Source organism: Zootoca vivipara, chromosome 10, assembly GCF_965207765.1.
Source record: "Zootoca vivipara chromosome 10, rZooViv2.hap1.1, whole genome shotgun sequence".
Lineage (NCBI taxonomy): Eukaryota > Metazoa > Chordata > Lepidosauria > Squamata > Lacertidae > Zootoca > Zootoca vivipara.
In genome coordinates, this window is record NC_142593.1 from 16,708,963 (window position 1) to 16,732,039 (window position 23,077).

Consider the following 23,077-nt stretch of genomic DNA (forward strand, 5'->3'; position numbering starts at 1 on the left):
TGATGTGCATGAAGGAATATGAGGTGCTCATTGAATCTGCAGATGACACGAAACTAGGAGGGATAGCTAATATCTCAGAAGATAAAATCGGGATTCAAGATGACCTTAACAGATTGGAGAACTGGGGCCAAACTAACAAAATAAATCTCAATAGGGACAAATGCCAAGGTTCTGCACTTGGGCAGGAATAATCAGATTCACAAATATAGGATGGGGGACAAATGGTACATGTGAACAGCATGTGGACAGCAGTACATGTGAACAGGATATAGGGGTCTAGGCGGCATCAACAGAAGTATTGTGTCAAGGAAAGTAATAGTCTCATTCTATTTTACCTTGGTTGGACCCCACCTAGAGTTCTGTGCCAAGTTCTGGGCACAAAAGTTTAAGAAGGGTATTTACAAGCTCGAACATGTGCAGAGGAGAATGACCAAGGTGATAGTCTGGAAACCAAACCTTATGATGACCAGTTGTGGGAGCTGGGTATGCTTAGCTTAGAGAAGACTGAGGGGTCCCCTTTCAATGATTTCATTAACAAACATCCTTTTAACCTGATGCAGATACATCAAAAATATCTGGAGTCTGTACTTAATAGGGTTTTTAATTGCCCTCTTTGTGGGGGCGGGAGTGCAGTCAGGTCATAGGTGTAACAGCTGCCCCCCCCATCAAGTAAACAAATAAAAATTCTTAACTAAAAGTAGAAATCATAGACAAAATTTGACAGGTTTTCCTGAGCCCTTGGGATCAAAAGAAAGAAACTGTTGTAGAGACATTTCATTCTGAATCTGCTAAACGGAGCCAGACAGAGGATGACAGGTGGGTGTCCTGCCCCACCCCCTAACCTAAATTCAGGCTATGTACATGGGTCAGGTTACCTCGATTCATATCCTGGGTAGTAACCCTTCTGTCTAAAGGATGGAGAAGTGAGAACCCAATTTCTCCCCTTCTCCACTCCTTACGTTTGCCCCCTTGATATTCTCAGGACGGTGGGGCAGCCCTCCCGGAGAACTTGATTTGAAGTGAGCCTCTTCTCCACCAGACGCGGAGTTCGCATCATGTGACTCGGAGAGAGGAAAACAAAACCTGGTATGTATGCCTGAGTTTATTTGAGGAGGATTTGGGCTATAATGAAAAGGGCGTTACAGGCATCACCCCGCCTCCCTTTTCACCCTGCAGCCGCCACCAAGTTTCCCCTGCCAGAGCTCCAGTTGAAACGAAACATGTTTTCTGGGAAGTATTTTCACCGGAGCCATCTCCCACGTCTCTCCCTTACCCTGCTTTCTCGTCTCTCTAGCTAGGCTGATATTCTCTCTCTCTCCCTCTCTCTCCCTCTCTCTCCCTCTCTCTCCCTCTCTCTCCCTCTCCCTCTCCCTCTCTCTCTCTCTCTCTCTCTCTCTCTCTCTCTCTCTCTCTCTCTCTCTCTCTCTCTCTCTCTCTCTCTCTCTCTCTCTCTCTCTCTCTGCATACTTTGGCAGTCCTTTGCCACCTGGCAGCCTGAGTTGTCTGAGTGAAGCGAAAGGCCTGCATGCAGTTAACCCTGGATGGCGAGGTGCCTGCAGATTGTGGAGAGAGGGAGGCCCCTGCTGAACCGAGCGCCTAGTAGATAAACTGTCTGGTCCTGTCTCTCTGGGCGATCAGAGCCAGGGGTAGCGCAGGGCTGCCAGTCCACCTGCCCTGCCCTGTATAATACAAGATTGCCCCATATTTCAATGTAAAACGCTACGTCTTCTCCTTCTCTTTCTCTCTTTCCCTCTGTGCCAAGTTACGGATCCTCTCCAAATGAATGTCTTTGAATGGCAAGGTCCTGTATTTAAACCCTGGGTAGCCAAGCACAGACAAATTTGCAAATCCGTGTGTGTGCACGCGTGTGTGTGTGTGTGGCCAGTTCCAGAAGGGCCATCTTGTTAGGCTGTAGAATCATAGAATTTGGGAGGGACCACGAGGGTCATCTAGTCCAACCCCTGCAACGCAGGAATCTTTTGCCCAACTGGGGGCTCGAACACATGACTGTGTTTGCCCGACTGAGCTCGATTGTAACGCATTGAAGCCCCTTCAGTAATAGATGAAAGAAGAAAAACGGTTCACCAACCGCCCCGCCTCACCCGGTCCTGTCTTTTTGCCAAACAAAGGTGGCAACGCAGCCTTAGGGGTGCACGAGGCTGGAAGCCTGACCGAGGAGGCAGAGATGCGAAAAGAGGGTTTTTTTGTTGTTGTTTTGTTTACCGGACCGGGAACTGTGGGACCGGCACGTTTCGAAGTGCATTACGCGGACAAATAGCGCAGGAGCCGCCTGCCAGAATGGGCTTGTGTAACTTTGCAAACGTGCCAGAAAAGTTTAAAAAGCCCTCATCTCCTCCCACCCACCTACCCTCCGCCCCTCCCTCCGCTGCCGCTTCATTCCAGACACCAGCAAAAGCAAGAGGGAGAGGCGGCTCGCTCAGTCCCGCGCCGAGCGCATTCCTTTTAGCAATCTTGGAGAGGAGGAGAGGGGAAGCTTGTTGCAAAGGAGAAATCTGCCACCTGTGTACGAAGAGAGCGCCCAAGCGCCTGCAAGAACTGCTTCTTCGCCATCGGGCTGTTGTTTGGCTCGACGGTCCTTCCAGGACCCAGGGGTGCCAAGGGGTACCCCGCTCGCCGCCATGCGCCTCTCCACCCGGCCGCCGCTGTTGCTCCGTGTGGCCCAACTGCAGGCGTGCGTCTATTGGAGCTGCCTGCTGTGCGCGCCGTCGGGCGCGCTGCCTCCGCCAAGGAACCCGCCGCCGCCGGCCGTGTGGAGGCAAAGGATTCAGTGGGAGAATCAGGGGCAGCTATACAGCCTGCTCAGCGTGGGCTCCCAGTACCAGCCGCCTCGGCGGCGCGCAAGCCAGCAGCCCGCGCACGGCGGCCACGTGTTGCTCCTCCGGGGCAATGGCACCGCTCCGCGCAGGGCGCAAGCGGTCGCCGCCGACGGCACCACCCGGAGACCCGAGGCGCAGCACTGGTTCCAAGCCGGCTACCAGCAGCCCGCCGGCAACAGGGAGCGCGGGGCCGACAGCTCTGCCAGCAGCAGCTCTCAACGAGCGCCCCTCGCCAGCGCCCCCTCCAGGCTGGGCAACAGCAGTGGCGCGCCTCCTCTGAGCAACTTCCCTCGGGCGCGCGGCGTAGACCGCATGGTGGGCGATGACCCCTACAACCCGTACAAGTACTCGGACGACAACCCGTACTATAACTATTACGACACGTACGAGCGGCCCAGGCCCGACAGCCGACAGCGGCCCGGTTATGGCACCGGTTACTTTCAGTACGGTAAGAGCGCGCAGTTCGCCACGCGACGGGCGCTGGAGAAAGAGGGGCGAGGAATTGCGCCCCTGCAGTGACCTAAAAAAAGCCCCAACCACCCCTTTTAAAACGTGGTGGTTTTTTGGGGGGGGATTTTATTTGGATTTTGTTCTGCCATCCGCCCTGACACCTCCGGGTGTAGGGCGGTATATAAATTCAATTAATAATAATAATAATAACCCAACCCCGACGCAGCCACGTGGCAAATCCTGCCCTCCCCGCCAGACGGCACGTTTAACACGGAGCGCTTGGCAAGGCGGCCGGCTCCATAGCCATTATTCCACATCTGGTTCCAGCTCTCCCCCCTTGCCCCTCACCGCGTCTGCGTTGTCAGCCTGGAACTTGTTGCAGGAGAAGTATCCCTTATTCACTGGAAACTTGAATATTTTTTTCCAACAAGGGTTTTTCCTCTGTACTTTAAAAAGTAGTAGCCTAATGTTAAAAAACAACAACCACCACCCACCCACAAATCAACTTTCTCCTACAATTCAGTGCAGCTAGCTGGAGTGGGAAGGTGGTTTTTCAGGACAAAAGTTCTGTTATCTTAGCGTTGGTTCATTTCCTTTATGCTGGAGGAAGTGGGGTTCTGTCCTACTGCAACACTGACATTTTAACTCCAGCCCACAAGCCCCTCACCAGTCATCAAAAAAAGCTCTCTGTGCATGCTCAGAGGCACTGCTATTATTACATCTGCTCCTGTGCCCAAACTGCTGGGGCTGAACCCTGGATCAATTAAGACCCCTACCGCAGGCTTTGAAGAAAGAAGCCTTATGGTTATAGCACCCCTGCCCCCCCAATTCCCCACTCCCAGAACAAAGGAACCCAATGCTCTGTCTCTTTGCTTTAAAGTAAGGCTGGAAGATGCCCTTTCTCTTCAGGCTCTTTGAATGGGGTTAATTCAAACCACAACCTGCCTAATGGATGCCGAGCATCATTTGTTTCGGCATAGCTGCAGGTCCATATAACAAAGAGCAAAGCTCCACAGTGTCGGATACATTTCTGGTATTTTGATCTGGCAGACTTAAGTGTCCTGCTCAGCTGGTGTCCTTATGAGGAAGAATGCCTTGAAGATTTATGTGAAAAATTGCCTTGGAGAGTGCTGTGTTTCACAGTATCTGCCAATCTGCAAGGCACGTTGTCTTTTCATGTTTTCCCCCCTTTTGTTCTTGAGAAAAATGACTCTTGGTTCTTGCTAACCAGCCATGGGTGTGAGAGATGTGGATTGTATGTAGTGTTTAGGAAGATTTAGTTTGTGGCTCCTCTAAGTTAGGCAAAATGAAGTTTGCAAACATGTTCTGGGCTTGATCTGTTGTTGGTTTTTGTTTGTATGTTGTGGCATGATACACTGCAGGTCTCCCAGACTTGGTACCAGATCCGTATTACATCCAAGCATCCACTTATGTGCAGAGGACTTCCATGTACAACCTGAGGTGTGCTGCTGAAGAGAACTGCCTAGCAAGGTAAACAAGAGTCACTCCTGCCCCTTGGTTTATGTTGGCATTGGATTCCTAACTGAATCTGATGGGAAGATCTGGAGTCTTAAAACGAGGGTTTGAAATTGGTGGGATAAGTTGGTTGTCATTACCTTAAAAGTACCGTTGCTTTCAGTAGGACCAAAGCATGACCAACTTTGTGTGGAACCACAACATTGCTTTTACATCACAGCTCAGGACACACTGACAAAAATGTCAAAATGTCACACTGGCAGCTTAACAAGAGGGAAGAGGAGTTAATTTCAAAAGTAGCGGAGAGTTCTGCCTCCATTTCAGTTGAGGAAACATACTGTTTCTATTACCCTCTGCTGAGAGCTGGATGACAAAGCTACAAGGTTTCCATGCCCTAATTGTTTGGGAATTACTGCCTTAACAAGTGCCTGTTTTTCATTAAGTCAGTGCTTTGCTAATTTTTGAAAACAAGTCCCCCTTGAACACATCGTTTACAAATTGTGAAATAAGTTGGGGGTTTTTGTTTGTTTTTTAAAAAGGCCAAATCTTGGTATTTGATGATTGCAATTTACAGTCAGCTCTTAATAAACCATTTGCTTTTGGATTATTATTATTATTATTATTATTATTATTATTATTATTATTATGGCTTTTCAACCAATGCATATCTACCAGGGAGAAAATTCCATTGAACTCAGTGAGACTTCTTTATAAATATGCATAAGATGAGGCTGTGAAGATACTAATATATGAAAAATGTATTTTAGATCTGATGGAATATTGTTATGCAAAACAGCCTCTAAAAATTAGTTCATAGCAATGCCAGCCAAGATTTGGTAATATGCTTTTTACACTTGCAGTAGTGCCAGCAAATTGATTAAGAGTATATTGTACTTGAGGATGAAAGAAAAATAGCTACCGTGTTTCTCCCAAAATAAGACACGTCTTATATTTATTTTTTCTCTAAAAAAACACATTGCGGCTTATTTTCGGGGGATGTCTTATTTTTTTATTGAGCATGGTACGAGGCTTTCTTGCGCCGCCCGCTGAGCCCGCTGCCGGGTCCCTGGGCTTCGGGCGGTGCGGCGCGTCGTGGCTGGGGCTGCTGCCGGCTCCTGCCGGCTCCTGCCACTTCGTGCGCCGCCCGCTGAGCCCGCTGCCGGGTCCCTGGGCTTCGGGCAGTGCGGCGCGTCGTGGCTGGGGCTGCTGCCGGCTCCTGCCGGCTCCTGCCACTTCGCGCGCCGCCCGCTGAGCCCGCTGCCGGGTCCCTGGGTTTCGGGCGGCGCGGCGCGGCTGGGGCTGCTGCCGGCTCCTGCTGGGTCCTGCGGCTTCGTGCGCCACCCGCTGCCGGGTCCTGGGGCCCGTTCAGTCGGAGCTCGGCGCGTCTCTGTGCTGGGGCTCCCGCTGGGCTGGGGCTTGGCGCGTGCTGCTGCATTTGCCGGCTCCCGCTGGGTCGGGTAGGTACCGGTACCCCCAACATGTCTTATTTTTGGGGGATGTCTTATATATTTTTGCCTTTAAAAGATCGTGCCATGGCTTATTTTAGAGGCACGTCTTATTTTAGGAGAAACACGGTAGCTAATGTTACGCAACTCCATCGTATTCTTAGTTGACATTTTAAAGTGGAAATATAGAAACTCTGCTGAAATTGGCAGGAGTGGAAGGAAATGGAGAGCACATGGACATGATCAGCAGGAAGAGGGATGGACTCCTACTCTGACTCGGCAGACACCAAAAAAATCTGTTAAAAAAATTGGACTTGGTGGCCCAGTATGCAAAGCAAATTTTGGCCTATTTAAACAACAGAAAGTCTACCTTTCATAGGACACCACCAACAATGGAAGTTAAATAGAATTTCAGTAAATAAAAGTAGGCATGGGATATGTTTTATCTGACGTTCAGCCATGGCCTACTTCTTCTTAGTTTTTTAAAAAAAATAGTTTTCTAAATATTTTATCGAAATAATACATACTTCCTCTGATTTGAGGAGAGGAATTGGTTACGCCCATCAGCTTGGCATGTGCTGGGCATAATAAAAAAAGGAGTCAAACAACATTAATAGCAACTGGAATAACAACAACAGTAAATTGTTATTTATTTATTTTTACCCGTGAGGTTTCAGGACAGGTTTCAACAATTTAATAATAAAGTATTAAAATCAGTTAAAACAAATAAGTCAGTAGAATAGGGTGGCTGGCTCCTAAAATACATCTTTCAGGTGCCAAAGGTCAGGGTAAGGAGGGACATCTTCAGCATATAATGGAAACTGCACAATGAAGATTTCTTCCTCTATGGGGAAGGAATTACACAGTTTAGGAGTTGCCATAGAAAATTCCCTCTCCCAGTCTACCCCTCTCACAGTAGGGGTGGGGAAACTACCAAGAGGGCTCCCTCTGCCGATTTTAACACTTGAGAGGGTCTGCAGAGATGGGAAAACACTGATATATGTATACCGCATTGGACATTGTTAAGCAGCTTCAGCTCTCGTTACGTTGCATTCTCTAAAAAGCCCCAAGAGATCGTTTCAACTATAATAAATACAAATGTCGCACCATAAGGCAAAGTGGGTTTAACGAGCAATTTCAAGCCTATTTCATACGCATGTATGCTTTACATATTTGCAGCTCAGCTTACAGGTCGGATGTCAGAGACTATGATAATAGAATGCTTCTAAGATTCCCCCAGAGAGTGAAAAACCAAGGCACATCGGATTTCTTGCCAAGCCGACCACGATACTCTTGGGAGTGGCACAGTTGTCATCAGTGAGTGAAGGGCTCAGTATGGTACTTTCCAATTATGTTCACTTGCTATGTTTGTTGTGATGTGGCCTCCTCTCCTCTCCTCTCCTCTCCTCTCCTCTCCTCTCCTCCCCTCCCCTCACTTCCCCTGCTCATGCTGCCATGCAGAAGATAGCAGGAGTTGATCCCTTACCCACTGAACTCAAGTTTACGACCCTGCTTTAGGAATACAGTGGAACCTCGCTTTTCAAACATAATCCATTTCAGAAGACCGTTCGACTTCCAAAAAGCAGTCGAAAACCAAAGCAGTTACTTCTGGGTTTTTGGCGTTTGTAAACTGAAACTTTCAACTTCCAAGACATTCAAGAACCGAGGTTCCACTGTAGAAAATAGGAGCTGGAAAATGTAACTTGTTCATCTTCCATGTATACATTTTGTACGTTCAGAGCATACTTATTCAGTAATTAGTGGATGAATTAGGTGGGTGAAATCGGTTGACTCAAGGTAATGTTGGTACCCGAGCTCTTGAACTCAACGAGCATTTCCTGCATAGGAGAAAGATTCAAAGATGTGCTAACATAGGTATGGTTTCTATGATCTGAAGACTGCTGTAAGACAGAAGGTAGCCTTTGGTTTTCAGCTGCTTAGGCCACACATAGGGCAACTATTACCTTCAACAATTTTAGACCTGCCTTTGCCAATTTGGTGCCCTCCAGATATTTGGTACCACAACTCACATCAGCTTGGGAGGACCTGCAAATGCAGCTTTAGACCCAAAGAGGGACATTTGTGTTGAAACGTGTTGCTTGATTCCATCTTCTGTTGGAATCAACAATAAGAAAATACAATGGAGAGAAGATGTTGAGGTGGCTGTCTAAAGTTAACCTATTTCCCCTCCAAATAAGTAAAAAAATTGTCCAGTAGCACCTTAGAGACTAACTAAGTATGTTCTGGGTATAAGCTTTTGTGTGCATGCACACAAGAAGGTATCTGAAGAAGTGTGCATGCACATGGAAGCTTATGCCCAGAACATACTTAGTTGGTCTCTAAGGTGCTACTGGACAATTTATTTATTTTGACTGCATCAGACCAACACAGCTACCTACCTGAATTTCCCCTCCAGCTACTCTACTGAGAGAAATATAAGGTAGCAACAGAACAGGCCTTTCAAAATACCACCAATGAATAATCAGAAGCATAATAAGGCAATGTGTGTAAAACTAGAACATATTTAACACAGTGCTCAAAATATTTTGCGTAAATACTTGGGAGCTGCTGATAGAAAAAGAATCAGAATCCATAGTATCCTTGGAATTTACAGTATACAAAGTAAGCATTTTTAATTCAGATGAACAGTATTCAAGGGTAACAATTGGACAATCCAATATACTGTAGACCACGGGTGTCAAACACAAGGCCCGGGGGCCTAATCCGGCCCGCCAGACCTCATCATGTGGCCCGCGTAGCCGCTGCCGACATTAACCGTTGACAGTAGTTCTGGAGCCTGCAATTGGCCGAGGGTCAAAACCGGGGGCGGGGCTGCAGGCGGAGGCCGGGGCACTGGAGCTGTGCTGACGGCCTTGGCCAGGGAATTTCAATTTCGAATGAGGCTGAGGGGGGCGGTGGCACAGCGGCCAGACGGGGAAGTGAGATGCAGGAGGAGGAGGAGGAAGCCCGCCGAGGAGGTAGGAAAGCCCTACAGGCGTCGCCGGCAAAGTTGGTGCCGGGACGGAGCAGCGCTGGATTTTTTTTGGCGGGCTTTGCTGTTGTCTCCGAGAGCGAGTGAGGCGGCACTGGGGAGCCGCCGCCCGCCGCTTCCCTTCCTCTCCTCGGCTGCATCCGGGAGGTGGGCGAGCGAGCGGGCGAAAGGGACGCGGAGTGAGCCTGAGGGGGAAGTAGGCGAAGCACAACAGCCGCTCTCTTGATGGAGCCGGGTTTCTCTTCCCTCTTCCCCCGTTTTCTCCTCATAGACACTCGGGAGGGTGCCTGGCTTTTGCTCTGCCCCTCACCCCCGAGCCGCCCTTTGGCTTCTCAGTTCCGGCGGAGCTGCTCCCCGGGGGGCGGCCGGGAGGGAGGCGGCGACAACGGCACGGGTTCCTGCTCTTCCCGCTCTGCCGCCGCCTCCTCTCAGCCCCTCGTGATGTAGGGCTCCAGATGGAGTCGCCTCACGGTTTGAGTAGGTGGGAGGGGAATTTTTTTTTGGGGGGGGAGGTTTTCAAGCCTCCTCTGCCTGCAGTCCCGGTAGGGAGAGGCGGCGGCGAAGACGACAACAGCGTGGGTGGGGGGAAGAGCAGCTCTGAGGCAAAGATGCACGTCCGCTGGGGCTGCCGCCGCCTTCCTCCTCGGGAAATCCGCTGCCCTCCCTCAGCGCGAGGGGAAGGGACTCTGGCGCTGAGGAGGGAGGATGCAAAAGCAAAGCAGGGAGTTGGCGCTGCACCACATGTTCCTGCCCCTCTCCAAAGCATGGGGTGGGTTGCAGCGTGTGGCATCCTGCCTAGCGGGGTTTGGGTGTGCGCAGGGCAGGAGAGGGAAGCCCTCTTTCCATCTGCAGGTTTTTAATCCCAGCAGTGGCTTTCTCCTTCCTGCCGAAGGTTTAGTTGAGCCCCCCCCCCGAAGCCGTCGATCCCCCACCTTTTGTTCAAATTTCCCTCGTTTACATCCCCTCCCACACACGCGCCACGACGCAGGAATGTGATCCGCGTGGGGGCGGGAATGAGCTTACATTATTACAAAAAACAGTAATAATTGAATGCAGTGACAATAATTTATGATAATAAAGAGTGGACACATAGTCCTACAGACACAACCGGCCCTTTGAGGGTGACCAAACTGCTGATGCGGCCCCCGATGAATTTAAGTTTGACACCCCTGCTGTAGACACTTAGGTGTTTCCTACTTCTTGCAGCAGGAAATTTTGGAACAACGATTTTGCTTAGTCTTTAAGCAAACTAAATGCTATGCAACAATTTACTCTCAAGAGCTGTATTTGTAATATAATTGTTGAATAATGGAACTATATGAAGAACAGTATCATAGAGCAACAAAATATTCGCCCACTAGTTTGGAATAATAAACAGCGGTTGTAAGGCTCTATGCCAATGTTGTTTTGCTGGGCCACTATTATTATTATTATTATTATTATTATTATTATTATTATTATTAATTTTGTTATTATGGTTGTTGGATTAACACTTAATAAAAAAGTTTGCCTGTGGTTTAACAGACACTACCACAGTATGGATGAATTCAGCCATTATGACTTGCTTGAAGCAAGCTCCCAAAGGAGAGTAGCTGAAGGACACAAAGCAAGCTTTTGTCTTGAAGATACGTCCTGCGATTATGGATACTATAGAAGGTATGCGTGTACATCACATACGCAGGTAAGGTAGTCGCTGATAATTTTTCATCTCTTGCTGTCAGAATATAGATGGATTTCAAACATCAGTCTTGACTGACCCTGAAACAACAGCACCATATAGGCTTCAGGGAATCTGTTTCCCCTTCCTCACGGCAGGCTGCCAGTAATGGAAAGACAAGAAGCTCTTACCAAGGTCTTTTATTCAGTATTCACAGAGAGATGTAGAAATGCCGTCTCTTGGATAATGACATTAAAACCAGTATCACAATCTGAACTTCAAACCAGTTTCAGACAATGTATTGTGATATCTTCCAGCTCTGATCCCTATATTGGTTGCAAGGGGTACAACTAAGTTTAGAGGCAACTACCTTCTTGTGAGCCCCTACAGATTTAGCTCCTGGAATGCTTTCCTAACTTTTCTGCAAACTGGCTAGCTGAGTCTCTCAAGTATTATAGCATCTGATTGCTACTATGAATTCTTTTAGAATTCTTGCAGCTTCATCTGCTGTTTTGAGACCTGTGCTTGTTGCAAAGTATTTCCTTCAGCAAATGAAGACAGCATCCTATTTTTTAAAAATGTGCATAGCTGCCAGCTCTCAGTATACCCATGAGCTTTCTCTCTGCAGCAAGTACGCAACCCTTGCCAAGTGACACACAGTCTGTGGCAAAACATTGTACTTTTCGTAGGGGCAGCCAGGCACCACTCAGAATGATTTCAGGGTAGGGAAAGGAACACATATTACGTAGACCTAAAGGACTGCGAGTTCATGGCTTAAGAGGAGCTGTCATTTCAGGACAAAAATACATTTCCTAAAGTCAAGCCTCCCTTTTAATCTAGCAAAATAGCAATGAGACATGGAAAGAGCCTAACCTAAGTCCTCTGTTTTACCAAGTTACCCTAATGGGAAGCTCACAAGGAGGTCCTGTCCTTGTGACTTGCAACAACTGGGGGGGGGGAGAATATAGTGGGGGAAAGAATATAGTGATTGTGACTAGCAGCATTGATATCCTAGCCTTTCATGAAAATGGCTCCTTTGCTTTTGAATGTGAAAATACTGGATCTTTTGTTTGTTTGAAAGGCAAAATTATTTTGCTAGAATTTAGACCTTTTCTATAAGGGCCATTCTATTCATATAGCATGAGAGCAATCATTTTGATAGAAGTAATGGTGGAAGTAAGGTGCTATGAATCACTGAGAAATGTTAACTATCTAGGCAAGCTTTTTGGCATTTGTCAACACTGTGCCTTTTTTTTTTTTTAAAAAAAAAGAAAGTTAAGACTTTCACTTCACTATCCTGCTACACTTCAATTTTAGGGACTGAGCCCTGGGTGTTACGACACATACAATGCTGACATAGACTGCCAATGGATTGATATCACAGATGTTAAACCTGGAAATTACATCTTAAAGGTATGGAAATTACATTTTAAAGTATTTAATAATAATAAAAAAATTAATAAATAAGATCGCAACGTATGAACTCACAAAGTACAACATGCATTTCTATTGCAGGTTAGTGTAAACCCAAGCTACTTGGTACCAGAATCGGACTACTCCAACAATGTAGTGCGTTGCGACATCCGTTATACAGGTCACCATGCATATGCGTCTGGCTGCACAATTTCACCGTAAGTAATTTCCTGTTTATACAGTTTCACACCAAAATTAACACATTTTTATGGTCTTTCCAAAAATGTGTTGCGATTACAGGAAGCGCGGCATGTATTTTATAGAATGAGACTTTATGGTCTTATCTCAACCACATAGTGCCAAACCACATATTCCCTCCTTTCCTCCTCTTATCTGGTAGAATGATGAGCTCAAGAAGCATTCATTTGTGCTCATATCACAGGGGATCAACGGCTAGTTCAAATAGGCTTTGTTCAAACAAGCTAGGATCAAACCGTGGCTTATGACCATCACTTGTTTGAACAAACCATGGTTTAAATCAATTGGAATTCCTGAGCTCAAATGTAATGGGGAGCTATGGTTATGTTAAAAGTGAGAGCAGATGCTTCCAGTGGAAGGGGGAATTGTGCGATTCTGAGTTATGTGCATATTATGCTAACATATAGGTAAAGGGACCCCTGACCATTAGGTCCAGTCATGGACGACTCTGGGGTTGTGGCGCTCATCTCGCTTTACTGGCCGAGGAAGCTGGCATACAGCTTCTGGATCATGTGGTCAGCATGACTAAGCCGCTTCTGTTAAACCAGAGCAGCACACGGAAATGCCGTTTACCTTCCCGCCGGAGCGGTACCTATTTATCTACTTGTACTTCGTGCTTTCGAACTGCTAGGTTGGCAGGAGCTGGGACAGAGCAATGGGAGCTCACACTGTTGTGGGGGTTCAAAGCGCCAACCTTCTGATAAGCCCTAGGGCTAGGCTCTGTGGTTTAACCCACAGCGCCACCTGCTAACATATAGTTTAGTGCTATTGACTAAAAAGGCTAATTCTATAAAATGCATGCTTCCTTTCTTGTCATTGTAACAATGGCTGTATTCATATATCACAATAAATCATAGTTACTGTGAGCACAATCCCTGGCTCAGTGTTACCCTCAAGGACCATGGTTTGCGTTACTCCAATCAAACCATGGCTAGTTTGAGGTTTGCTCTTGGTTTCTTTGTAAAATGATCCCTGCTTTCTGTGTAATCCTAGGCCAGGGATTGGAGTTTGTTGCTTCCACTCCTATAAGCGCAGGGGAGCAAAGCAGGAAAAATCTTAAGTGTTAAGAGTAAACTATTAACCATGGTTTACCATAATGTGTGAACAGGGCCAGTTTATGTCATTTTGCCTCGACTCAAGTTGTTTTGCTTTCAGATTTGGACCTCTTCATAGTGAAATGATGTGCTTTATCCTTTGGCTTTTCATCAAATCTATAGGATAGATTGGCCTAGAATGAACTTAAGAGTAACGCAAGTGTTGAACTGCTTGCCAGTACAAGACACTCAAATCAGATTCTTTCTGAAATACTTCTTTAGAAATCTTGTTTTGAGGATTTAAAGGGATTTGTACATTCCTACGGCAGAAGGACTTAGCAAGCGTCAGCTGTTATTTCTGGCTCGCACAACTTTCCGGATGCTGCTTATGCATTCCACATATAGAGCATCCTTACATTGGAGAACATTGCTAAGGAAGTTCAAACAAATCCAAGCAGACTCTGTTTTTACCAAGCCCCATGGGGATTGCCCATATACAGTTGGTCTGGTCCATCGTCCAGGCCCACACTTGCATAAATAGATGGATTATGTTGGACACTGATAGCACTGCCAAGAGGTCTTTTGGACAGGACTTTCCCCAGCAATTATAGGAGTCACTGTATCTGGTCTTGCTGTTTTTCCATGTAAATGTGTGCCTGGGGAGATAGGCTTGTTAACATGGTTGCATGGAGATATCTGTTGTGGGTGGGGATCTGTGCTTCAGAGGAAGTTGCAACTCTGGTGTTCAGTCGTTAGCATGAGCTCATCTATCTATAACAATGTAACATTTGTCTTTAATGCCCCTGCTCCAATGTCCATGTTTATTCTTCAGCTTGCATTAAGGAACGAGCTATTAGACACATTCTAGGGAACACCAGCCACCAGTGCTAGCCCTATGAATAGGCAATTATATTTATTCATCCCAACAACCCACTGAACTTACTTTTGCCACCACCAGCCCAAAGTTGCAGTTGGTTTACAGAATCGACACGTTAAGAGGCCTCACCACAGGCTTTTATGGATTCTTGCAAGTGTGAGTTTCTAAGAGCCCAAGAGCTAAAACAGCAGGATTCTTAAGAGGTCAACTGTGACATCAGCAGAGCAGCAAGAGGAATTTGTCGCAGCTTCTCACCATGCTAAGAAATAATTTAAAGCGAAGTTCTGGGAGCAGCCCCTTTTCTTTAAGAACCTGGCACAATTCCATTTGGAAGTAATGAAATGTTGTCTAAGTGCACGAGTGTTTAAACTCTTAACAAGACTTGTTAATGTTACAGGGTACAGTCAATAGTGATTTGCCTTTTACTCCATCTCTTTTAGGTCAATCAATAGGAGCAGTTTAAGCAGAGGAAAAGTGTTGTGCTAATGTTGCTTGAATTTTAAATCCAGCGACGATATCTGAAGGTCTATTTAGTACTTTTGTTTTGATGTATATTATACTTAATGACTTACTTCTTTTCTCTTCAATAGGTATTAAGATGAAAGAAAATTTATGCGACGGTGCCCAAGGTTTTGAGGTGAAATTATTTTATAAACTTGAGACAGGATGTAAAAACTTTTGAAAGCGAAAACGAAAAAAAAAGGACCAGAGTATATACAAAAAGAATTTTAATGACTCTGAAGCATTAAGACCTCCTTCAGAATGGATGCTGTCGCTCAATTCATGTGTTCAACTTTTGAGGACAGTGAAAGATTGGTGCTTTATATACAGTATTTCAAATTCTACAGGAAGTTTTAACCCATTCACAGAAATGCCTTTTCTCTGACTACTGGAAAATCAATATGCTATTTGTGAATGCGCTTAAGGAACAATTTAAAGGATATTCAAAGAGGCTGAGATTCGAAGAGTTACTTTAGGTTCATATATGCCCAATGGAATCTTACACATTTCACTTTTTAACAACAGACTCCAACTCCTCCATATCAAAACTATGCTTTTTACATTTTCATTTTCTTTGGAAGTTTATTGCTATGTGGCAAGTGTCCAGGGCAGTGCTGTCCAAAGGTCATGGAACTAATTTCACAATTATTTGGTCTGCAGCCATATAATAAATAGTAAGGAGGAGGAGGAGGAGGAAAATTCAGTGGTCATGGGGCAAAATCTGGACCAAACTCTGGGGAAATGAAACTTCCAACAGAGCTAAACACCCAGCATGATACTTTTCTATCCTTGGGACAAAATGTATTGTTCACTTTTTAAGAACCGTTCATGCTTAGTGTGTAGCAGTGGCTGTTCGTTACACCTTTTCAGATGAAAGTGTTTGCATTTTAGACGTATTAGCAGGCAAGTATCTTCTTAAACCAGATGGCTATTGGTATTTTGAAACAAGCCATTTTCTCAGAAGAATTATGAAATAGTGAATTACCCATTTCCAATGTTTGCTGCAGATTGCTTTGCACATTTTCTTCCTTCCATACAGCTCTAAAGCTTTTCAATTACGAGTATTTAGAAACTATTCTCCCTTCATAGAATTTGGGTAACGTGGATTAAAGCTGATGTATACACTCAGCAGGAAAAAATAGTCTATTTACAAAGGTGGAATTTCTCAATATATTCCAGTATTTAGTGCAAACTTTAATTGGTTAAAAAAAGGGTTAGGAGTAATATAGTTTGGTAGCATCACAAAATAAGGCTTAAAAGACTGATTCACAAGGAGCTAATGGATGTTCTTCATGAATACTGTATTTTAAACCTTGTAGGCAGTCAGAAAGAATGAAGTTTTTTTTTAAAAAAAGCCATACTAGCAGGATATTCAGTAGGCTGCATACTAAATAATGCAGTACTGTATTATATGATAACAATACCTGCCATATGCAAGATTCAACAGGCAAGCATGCAAATAATTCAAGTGAAGAAAATCATAACTCCTCTAACTTGGTTGTTAGAGGTAGAAGAATCATTCCTCCTTTGGCTAAAGTGAAATAGATGGGTTTCTCCACCCCCCAGAAACTGTGAAATAATTTCTAGCAGATGGGAGTCTTCCTTCCCACTACTAGATTTCTGAAAGGCCCTATAAATATTCAGTTGTTGACCATGCTTTTTAGCTGTTAGAACTAAAACTTGCTGCATTTTGAGTGCATTCCATACATTAAATATGAAAGAAGTGATATACATTAAGCATGGGGAATATAAGGACATTTTCAATAACCATTTCTTGGAGATGTTTGATGGCTTGGAATACACGTTTCAGATTGTCTTGAAGATGTTCAAGCTCCTCCACTTTTAGTACTATAATTTGTTTTGCAAATTTAAACAAAAAATTGTCCTCCACACCACTGTCTGTCCAGGCTGACAAGACCTGCTTCTGCCTATTTCGCTTGCCAGTGCCTTCCCCTTAGCTTGGATAGTTCTGGTGGATTTTCAAATCACCAGTCCTACCATGTGTAGTATGTCCAATATCGCACATGATCATAAGCAACACCCTTTCATACGTCAACAATTGCTATCCACCTGATAAAAAATTCCTTCCAGTAGCACCTTAGAGACCAACTAAGTTGGTTATTGGTATGAGCTTTTGTGTGCATGCACACTTCTTCAGATACACTAAAACAGAAGTCACCAGACGCTTATATATAGTGAGAGAGTGGGGAGGGGTATTACTCAGCAGGGTGGTGGGAATAACACCATTACTGGCCCCAACAACATCAAACATACCATCTCAGGACTATTTAATTGCTCATCTTCTAACATTGTGTATGCCATCAAATGCCAACAGTGCCCTTCAGCTCTCCATATTGGACAAACAGGCCAAACCCTACGCCAAAGGATAAATGGACATAAATCTCACACCAGGAATCACAAGACAGAGAAGCCAGTAGGAGAACACTTCAATCTCCCAGGACATTCTATACAAAATCTCAAAGTAGCTGTCTTATTGCAAAAGAATTTCAGAAATAGACTGGAAAGAGAAGTTGCTGAAATGCAACTTATTACCAAACTTAAAACCATGGAGAGACCTGGTCTGAATAGACATTGGATTCTTGTCTCATTATACATGATAAATGTATAATTTTTAGCCATCTCACCTTGCTTTTTCCTACAAGACCAATTGCAGCCGTTAACAGGTTTACCATTCCTATCAGCCAATCACCCTTCTGAGTAATACCCCTCCCCACCCTCTCACTACATATAAGGGTCTGGTGACTTCTGTTTCAGTGTATCTGAAGAAGTCTGCATGCACACGAAAGCTCATACCAATAACAAACTTAATTGGTCTCTAAGGTGCTACTGGAATGATTTTTTTTATTTTGTTTCGACTATGGCAGACCAACACGGCTACCTACTTGTAACTATGCACATGATACGCGTGTAAGCAGCCTTGCTTGCTTATATGTAGAAATTTTTCTTTCTTTTTAAAAGTGTTTTAGTAGCAGCAGGAAAAACTGTGGGCTGGTATTGGGGAGTCAGTGACTACTAAGAAGAGCAGGGGAGCGGGAAAGCTGATGGCTTGACGATGGCATCTCAAGGAACAGGGCTGAGCAACTTCGTAGGACCACTATCCCACATTTAGCAGCATTTCCAGTTACAAAATTGGGTTTCCATTTATCAGGCGGGAAGCAGGTTATCTGCTGTTACATATGATGTGAACTGGAATATCTGACACTTTTGGATTCAGACCTCAGCCAAGATTCACTTTGCCAAGATCTGTTCTAACAAAGAAAGGTACTAATTCATGAAGATTCATGGCAACTTGGAAGATTTTCTTGTGGTTTTTGGAACACACGAGGAATTAATGGGCTACATCTTTTTGCGAGAAACTAATCCTTTTCCCTTCCAGCTGCATGACACAGATTTTCTTGCACTTTTTTTGGCAGGCCCTTATTCAGACTACAGCACAGAAAATGTTTCTAATTCAAATATTTCACATTTAGATCAAAGGGATTTTTAAATGGTAAGCTGATTTTTCCCCAGCCACCCTTTTTGTACCTCCCCATAGGTTTAGTTGGAGATAACTGAAGTACTATATTCTTACAAGTGGTCTACCCTGTGCCTTACATCAAAAACATCATTTTCACATTCCAGATACCACAAAGGTGCTTACATATTTTAACTTGAATTGAAATAGAGTTTTATGCCAGGAAATTTATAAGCAACCAAATGTTACAAATTTAGTGAAGAGCCACTCTAACTTCTTGCGAGGAATTCTAATATTTACTTCATTTTTTCCCAAAGAGCCTTGCTTTTAAAATCTTTGCATCTTTCTCTGAGAAGTTATTTATAATTATTCATACACTAGCTTTGTATTCTTCATTGCACTTCCATATTCTCGTTTAATTCTTGTATCGTGGTTGCAGATTTATGTGAAAATGACCTGAATAAATTTGTTTTTCAAATGCTCAGAACGTCTCTCCAGCTTTCACCAAAATCTTTCTTACAGGTTAAGAGCAATCTCTATATACATGACTGTATCGTTTTTCTCTATGGGGGAACCATTTCATTCTCTAAAAAATACAAACATGACACTTCAGATGCAAACCTTAGATAATTTTGTAATTACCCTGCTAGGGAAAGGAGGGTCAACGTAAAGAGCTAAAGGAGTTTATAGAAGTCATCACACATGGATAAGGAAATTTGTATGTATCAGTCACAGTTCTTATATAAGCAGAAAGTTTGTTAATGCTAATAGCTGACAGACCATATTGAGCTTGGAGAACAGTCTATAACAGGGCTGCCTCTACTTTCCAGAGTGAAAGCTTGTAAAAATGCTACTAATTATGCATGATGACAAGATTGTTATGGGACAAAGCTCATAGGATAAAAATAACAGTGATGTTCATGATCAGGACCATGCCACAAGACTAGACAGATAGTCAACACGTCTTCAGTAGGCTAGTTTAATTTCCTGTATCACCATTTTAGTAAGCCTGCCTAGTAAATTCACTCAAATGTTTCCTTGAGTTCAGAATGTTTCTATTTCTACAAAATACAATACAGTACAGTATAAGACTGAGAGACTTTTGTATCAATACAGTATGACCACAGCGGAATCTTAGTCCGCCATGCGTCCAAAACGCCGCTAAACAAAAACATTCAGTAATGTATTTTAAAGTTGCTAGACTTTCCTTCCATGTTGGTGCTTTTCAACTGGTGCTACTTCTCTGTATGTCTCTTTTAAAAACACTGGTTTATCTGAATAGAAGAAAACAAGATATGTGATTTACATTCACCTGGTATTGCCCTCCTATGTAGACAAAGTCTACATAGCTCGTTTCTTAGATCAAAAGCTTTGCTGTAAATCCAGCACTTTAAAAAATGCTTTGATGTGCTAGACACCCCATAGGAATACTGCTAGGGTCATAAGTTATATCAGTAAGAAATTCTCTCCTGTTCATCAATTGCCAAGAAAAACTAAGCACTCTTGGCAGTCCAGAGACATGTAAAGAGATGCTACCCAAGCTATAAAGTTTTCAAGTTTCTCTATTTTCAACTAAAACAGGAAAAGGCATTATCTTATTACTTTGTATGTAGTGTGCAAGTTTTCTTTAGCCATTCACAACTTGTTTTTCCCCAATGTAAAGATTTTTTATCAACTAGAGAGATTCAGGGCATGTTGTGTAGTATTTGTAAATTTCGGAAAATGAGAGACTAAATAATAAAGGGATAGAAAAACCTAATAATGGGCTAGCATTAACATATATAAAATTTCTCTCTCCAACATGCACATAAAATGGGGAAAGGCTTTTAAAGCAGTGGAGCCACTAATAGTTGCAGCTTGTTAACACGAAGCTTGAATCCCAAGAGTAATGAAGGACCATATGAAAATAATTCCTTTTGGACGTAAAAGACAAATCCTGCAGTATTATAAGCAAATAATAATAATAATAATAATAAAATAAAAAAATAAAAAACAACACCCTACTTTTTCAATTAATGCACTCTAGATAACCAAAAGAATTAATTGACCTGAAAATAGATAATGACATTCAATTCAGTCAAATGCCCTTCTAATCTCAGAATATCAAAACACAAATTAATGAAACCATTTATAGATACAAATTTTCAACTTTCATTTAACAGTACAGTGGTAACTTGGTAGTCAAACTTAATCCATTCTGTTCGAAACTGTTTGAAAACCAAGGCGCAGCTTCCGATTGGCTGCAGGAGCTTCTGGCACTCAATCGGAAGGCACGGAAGCCATGTTGGACGTCCGGCTTACGAAAAACGTTCGCAAACTGGGAGCCAAGCCATTCGACAACCAAGGTACCACTGTAGTAGGGAGGTAAATATATGATTTAACAACAGATTCATTCACTTAGAGCATGAATGGTAAACCTGTGTCCCTCCAAATGTTGTTGGGACTACAACTCCCATAATTCCTGACCATTGGCCATACTGATTGGGGCTGACAAGAGCTGGAATCCAACGTTTGGACACAGGTTCCTGACCTCTGATGTAGAGTCTTCCTTTTTTGGACAGCACATGTCAGTTTTTCACACTGCAAGACACATGCTGTTTTCCAGGGGTTTCTGTTTATACATTTGTTCCAGAACTAGTAATTTAATACAAACTCTGACATTTTAAGGAAAAACAGCCAAGGCCTGTGGCATCTTAAAAAGCAACAAAACACCACCAAGGTGCATAGAATGGTATCATTTGCCATATATGATAGTCATCTTCAAAGATCTAAAGGGCTGTCACATGGACAACGCAGCAAGCTTCTTTTTCTCTGCTCTGGAAGCTAAGACCCGAACCAATAGATTCAAATTGCAAGAAAGGAGATTCCGACCAAACATCAGGAAGAACTTTCTGACAGCAAGAGCTGTTCGACAGTGGAATGGACTCCCACCACAGGTGGTGAACTCTCCTTCCTTGGAGGTTTTTAAGCAGAGGCTAGATGGCCATCAGTCATGTATGATCTTGTTGAGATTTTAGAAGACATCTGAAAGCAGCCTTGTTTAGGGAAACTTTTAATGTTTAATAGACTATTGTATTTTAATATTCTGTTGGAAGTCGCCCAGAGTGGCTGGGGAAACCCAGCCAGATGGGTGGGGTATAAATAATAAATTACTACTACTACTACTACTACTACTACTACTACTATATTGCAGAGTATTGGACCAGATTACCCTTGGGGTTGCTTCCAGCTACAATTCTAAGATACTACGATGTACAGCAAAATGTTTTTTCTGCCTATGGGATTTCCACAACAGCTAGCCAGCCCTTCACTGAATGTCTCAATGTAAGCGAGTACAATTTGCATTCAAATCATAAAAGAAAACCACAAAACAACCAATGGCAAAGCAACAAAACAGGAGCACAGAACTGTCATGCAGGAGAAGGAAAAGGATTCCACTGAATCTAAGACCTGAACAAAGAGGTGTATCTTCACCAATTGTCGATACCCATGATCTTTCATGCAAGTTCCCATTAAGAAGTTAAAAACATGGCAAATGGAGCAATTCCTGACAAACGTAGAATAGTTTCTATAGAAAAAAAGCCTCTTGCGACAAATGACTTCAAAACCAACAATTTATTTTATATATTACAGTTATATTGGAAATATATAAATGAAAATGTCTTTGTTTTTAGTTTATACAGCTGTGTCAACAAGTTGTCAACAGATGAGATAAAAAAAGGGAGGAAAAGAAAAAGAGTCCTTAAGAAGAAATAACACCCCCTTAGTCTTCAAATTTAATTTTTTTCCCTTGGAATGCTGTAATTTGAGATGCTTGCTCTCGACGTTTCCTGCTTGCTTCCCAGGAAGGATGAAGTGGCTGCTCCAATTGTTCTCTCTTGATACCTTGCTTCGTACTCAAACCTTTGGACATCTGTTTCTGTGGACCGTTTCTTTCAAAACCTGCACAAGAATTCATAGGACATTAAGAGCATCGACAATTCGGGCACTATAGAGGTATACAGCTTCTAGTTGGTGCCTCAGAGATAAGAAGCTGGATCCAGATGGGATATTTCCCATCTAGAACGCAGTAGACTTCTCAATATACAAAGAGGGTGAAGCTGTAATTTTCTCCCATTTCCCTCTGCAGCCCCCCAGCACCACCTCCAATGGTATTTCAGAATGTCTCCCATCCCTCCTGAGCAGCATGTGAGGGGGCACCTGGGAAAAGATGAGGGGAGATCGCAGAGCTCCACTGAGCACAAGTCGGGATCCCCCCTATCCTATGTGCTTTAGGGATTATTTATTATATATTTATGATGCAACACCCCCGGTTACATTGACACATTAAACAGAAGCCACTGACATTCTTTTGATTTATCTTATGGAAAGCTTCCAGGCATGACAATGCAAAGTGGAATTTCATGCAGTTTTGGAGGACAAGCAAAACTGCAAAATATGGTACAGAGATATATGGTTTTCAAAAGTAATTTCTTCTGATTGCGTATAAAATAGTACTGAACTATGTGGCACTGGTAAAGTTTTGGGCTATCAGAGGCCCAAATTAGCCCTGGGGTGGGACAGGGAGAACTTGCAGAACAGTGGATGGGGGGGGGGAGAGAGAGAAGGGGATTATTACATCTGACAAGCTGAAGTGCTTTCTTTCCCTGATGGAATGATCTT

The 23,077-nt window shown here is 43.8% G+C and overlaps 2 protein-coding genes across 3 annotated transcripts in view; one reads left to right on the forward strand and one right to left on the reverse strand.

Annotated features, from left to right (window-relative positions):
• Window positions 1-1,306: 1,306 nt before the first annotated feature.
• On the forward strand, window positions 1,307-18,902 carry LOX (lysyl oxidase). Its single transcript, XM_035099963.3, has 7 exons — window positions 1,307-3,285; window positions 4,670-4,778; window positions 7,388-7,525; window positions 10,725-10,881; window positions 12,175-12,270; window positions 12,373-12,488; window positions 15,030-18,902. Exons 1-7 carry the CDS (start codon window positions 2,640-2,642, stop codon window positions 15,034-15,036), a joined length of 1,269 nt encoding a protein of 422 aa, XP_034955854.2. The 5' UTR covers window positions 1,307-2,639; the 3' UTR covers window positions 15,037-18,902.
• A 3,109-nt stretch (window positions 18,903-22,011) lies between these two features.
• Window positions 22,012-23,077, reverse strand: part of SRFBP1 (serum response factor binding protein 1) — a 42,491-nt gene continuing 41,425 nt past the window's right edge. For both annotated transcript variants that reach the window (XM_035099819.3, XM_088653152.1), the window contains one exon: window positions 22,012-22,357. In XM_035099819.3, the coding sequence (XP_034955710.2) occupies window positions 22,179-22,357 (179 nt within the window). In that variant the 3' untranslated portion in view covers window positions 22,012-22,178. The remainder of the gene's footprint in view (window positions 22,358-23,077) is intronic.

What these genes read in the sequence shown, in the direction of transcription:
- LOX (XM_035099963.3), top strand. Translation starts at nt 2,640, where the DNA reads ATGCGCCTCTCCACCCGGCCGCCGCTGTTGCTCCGTGTGGCCCAACTG. An exon ending in GAGTGGCACAGTTGTCATCA is followed by an intron (nt 7,526 to 10,724) that starts GTGAGTGAAGGG and finishes GTGGTTTAACAG; the next exon opens with ACACTACCACAGTATGGATG. An exon ending in CTGGAAATTACATCTTAAAG is followed by an intron (nt 12,271 to 12,372) that starts GTATGGAAATTA and finishes TTTCTATTGCAG; the next exon opens with GTTAGTGTAAACCCAAGCTA.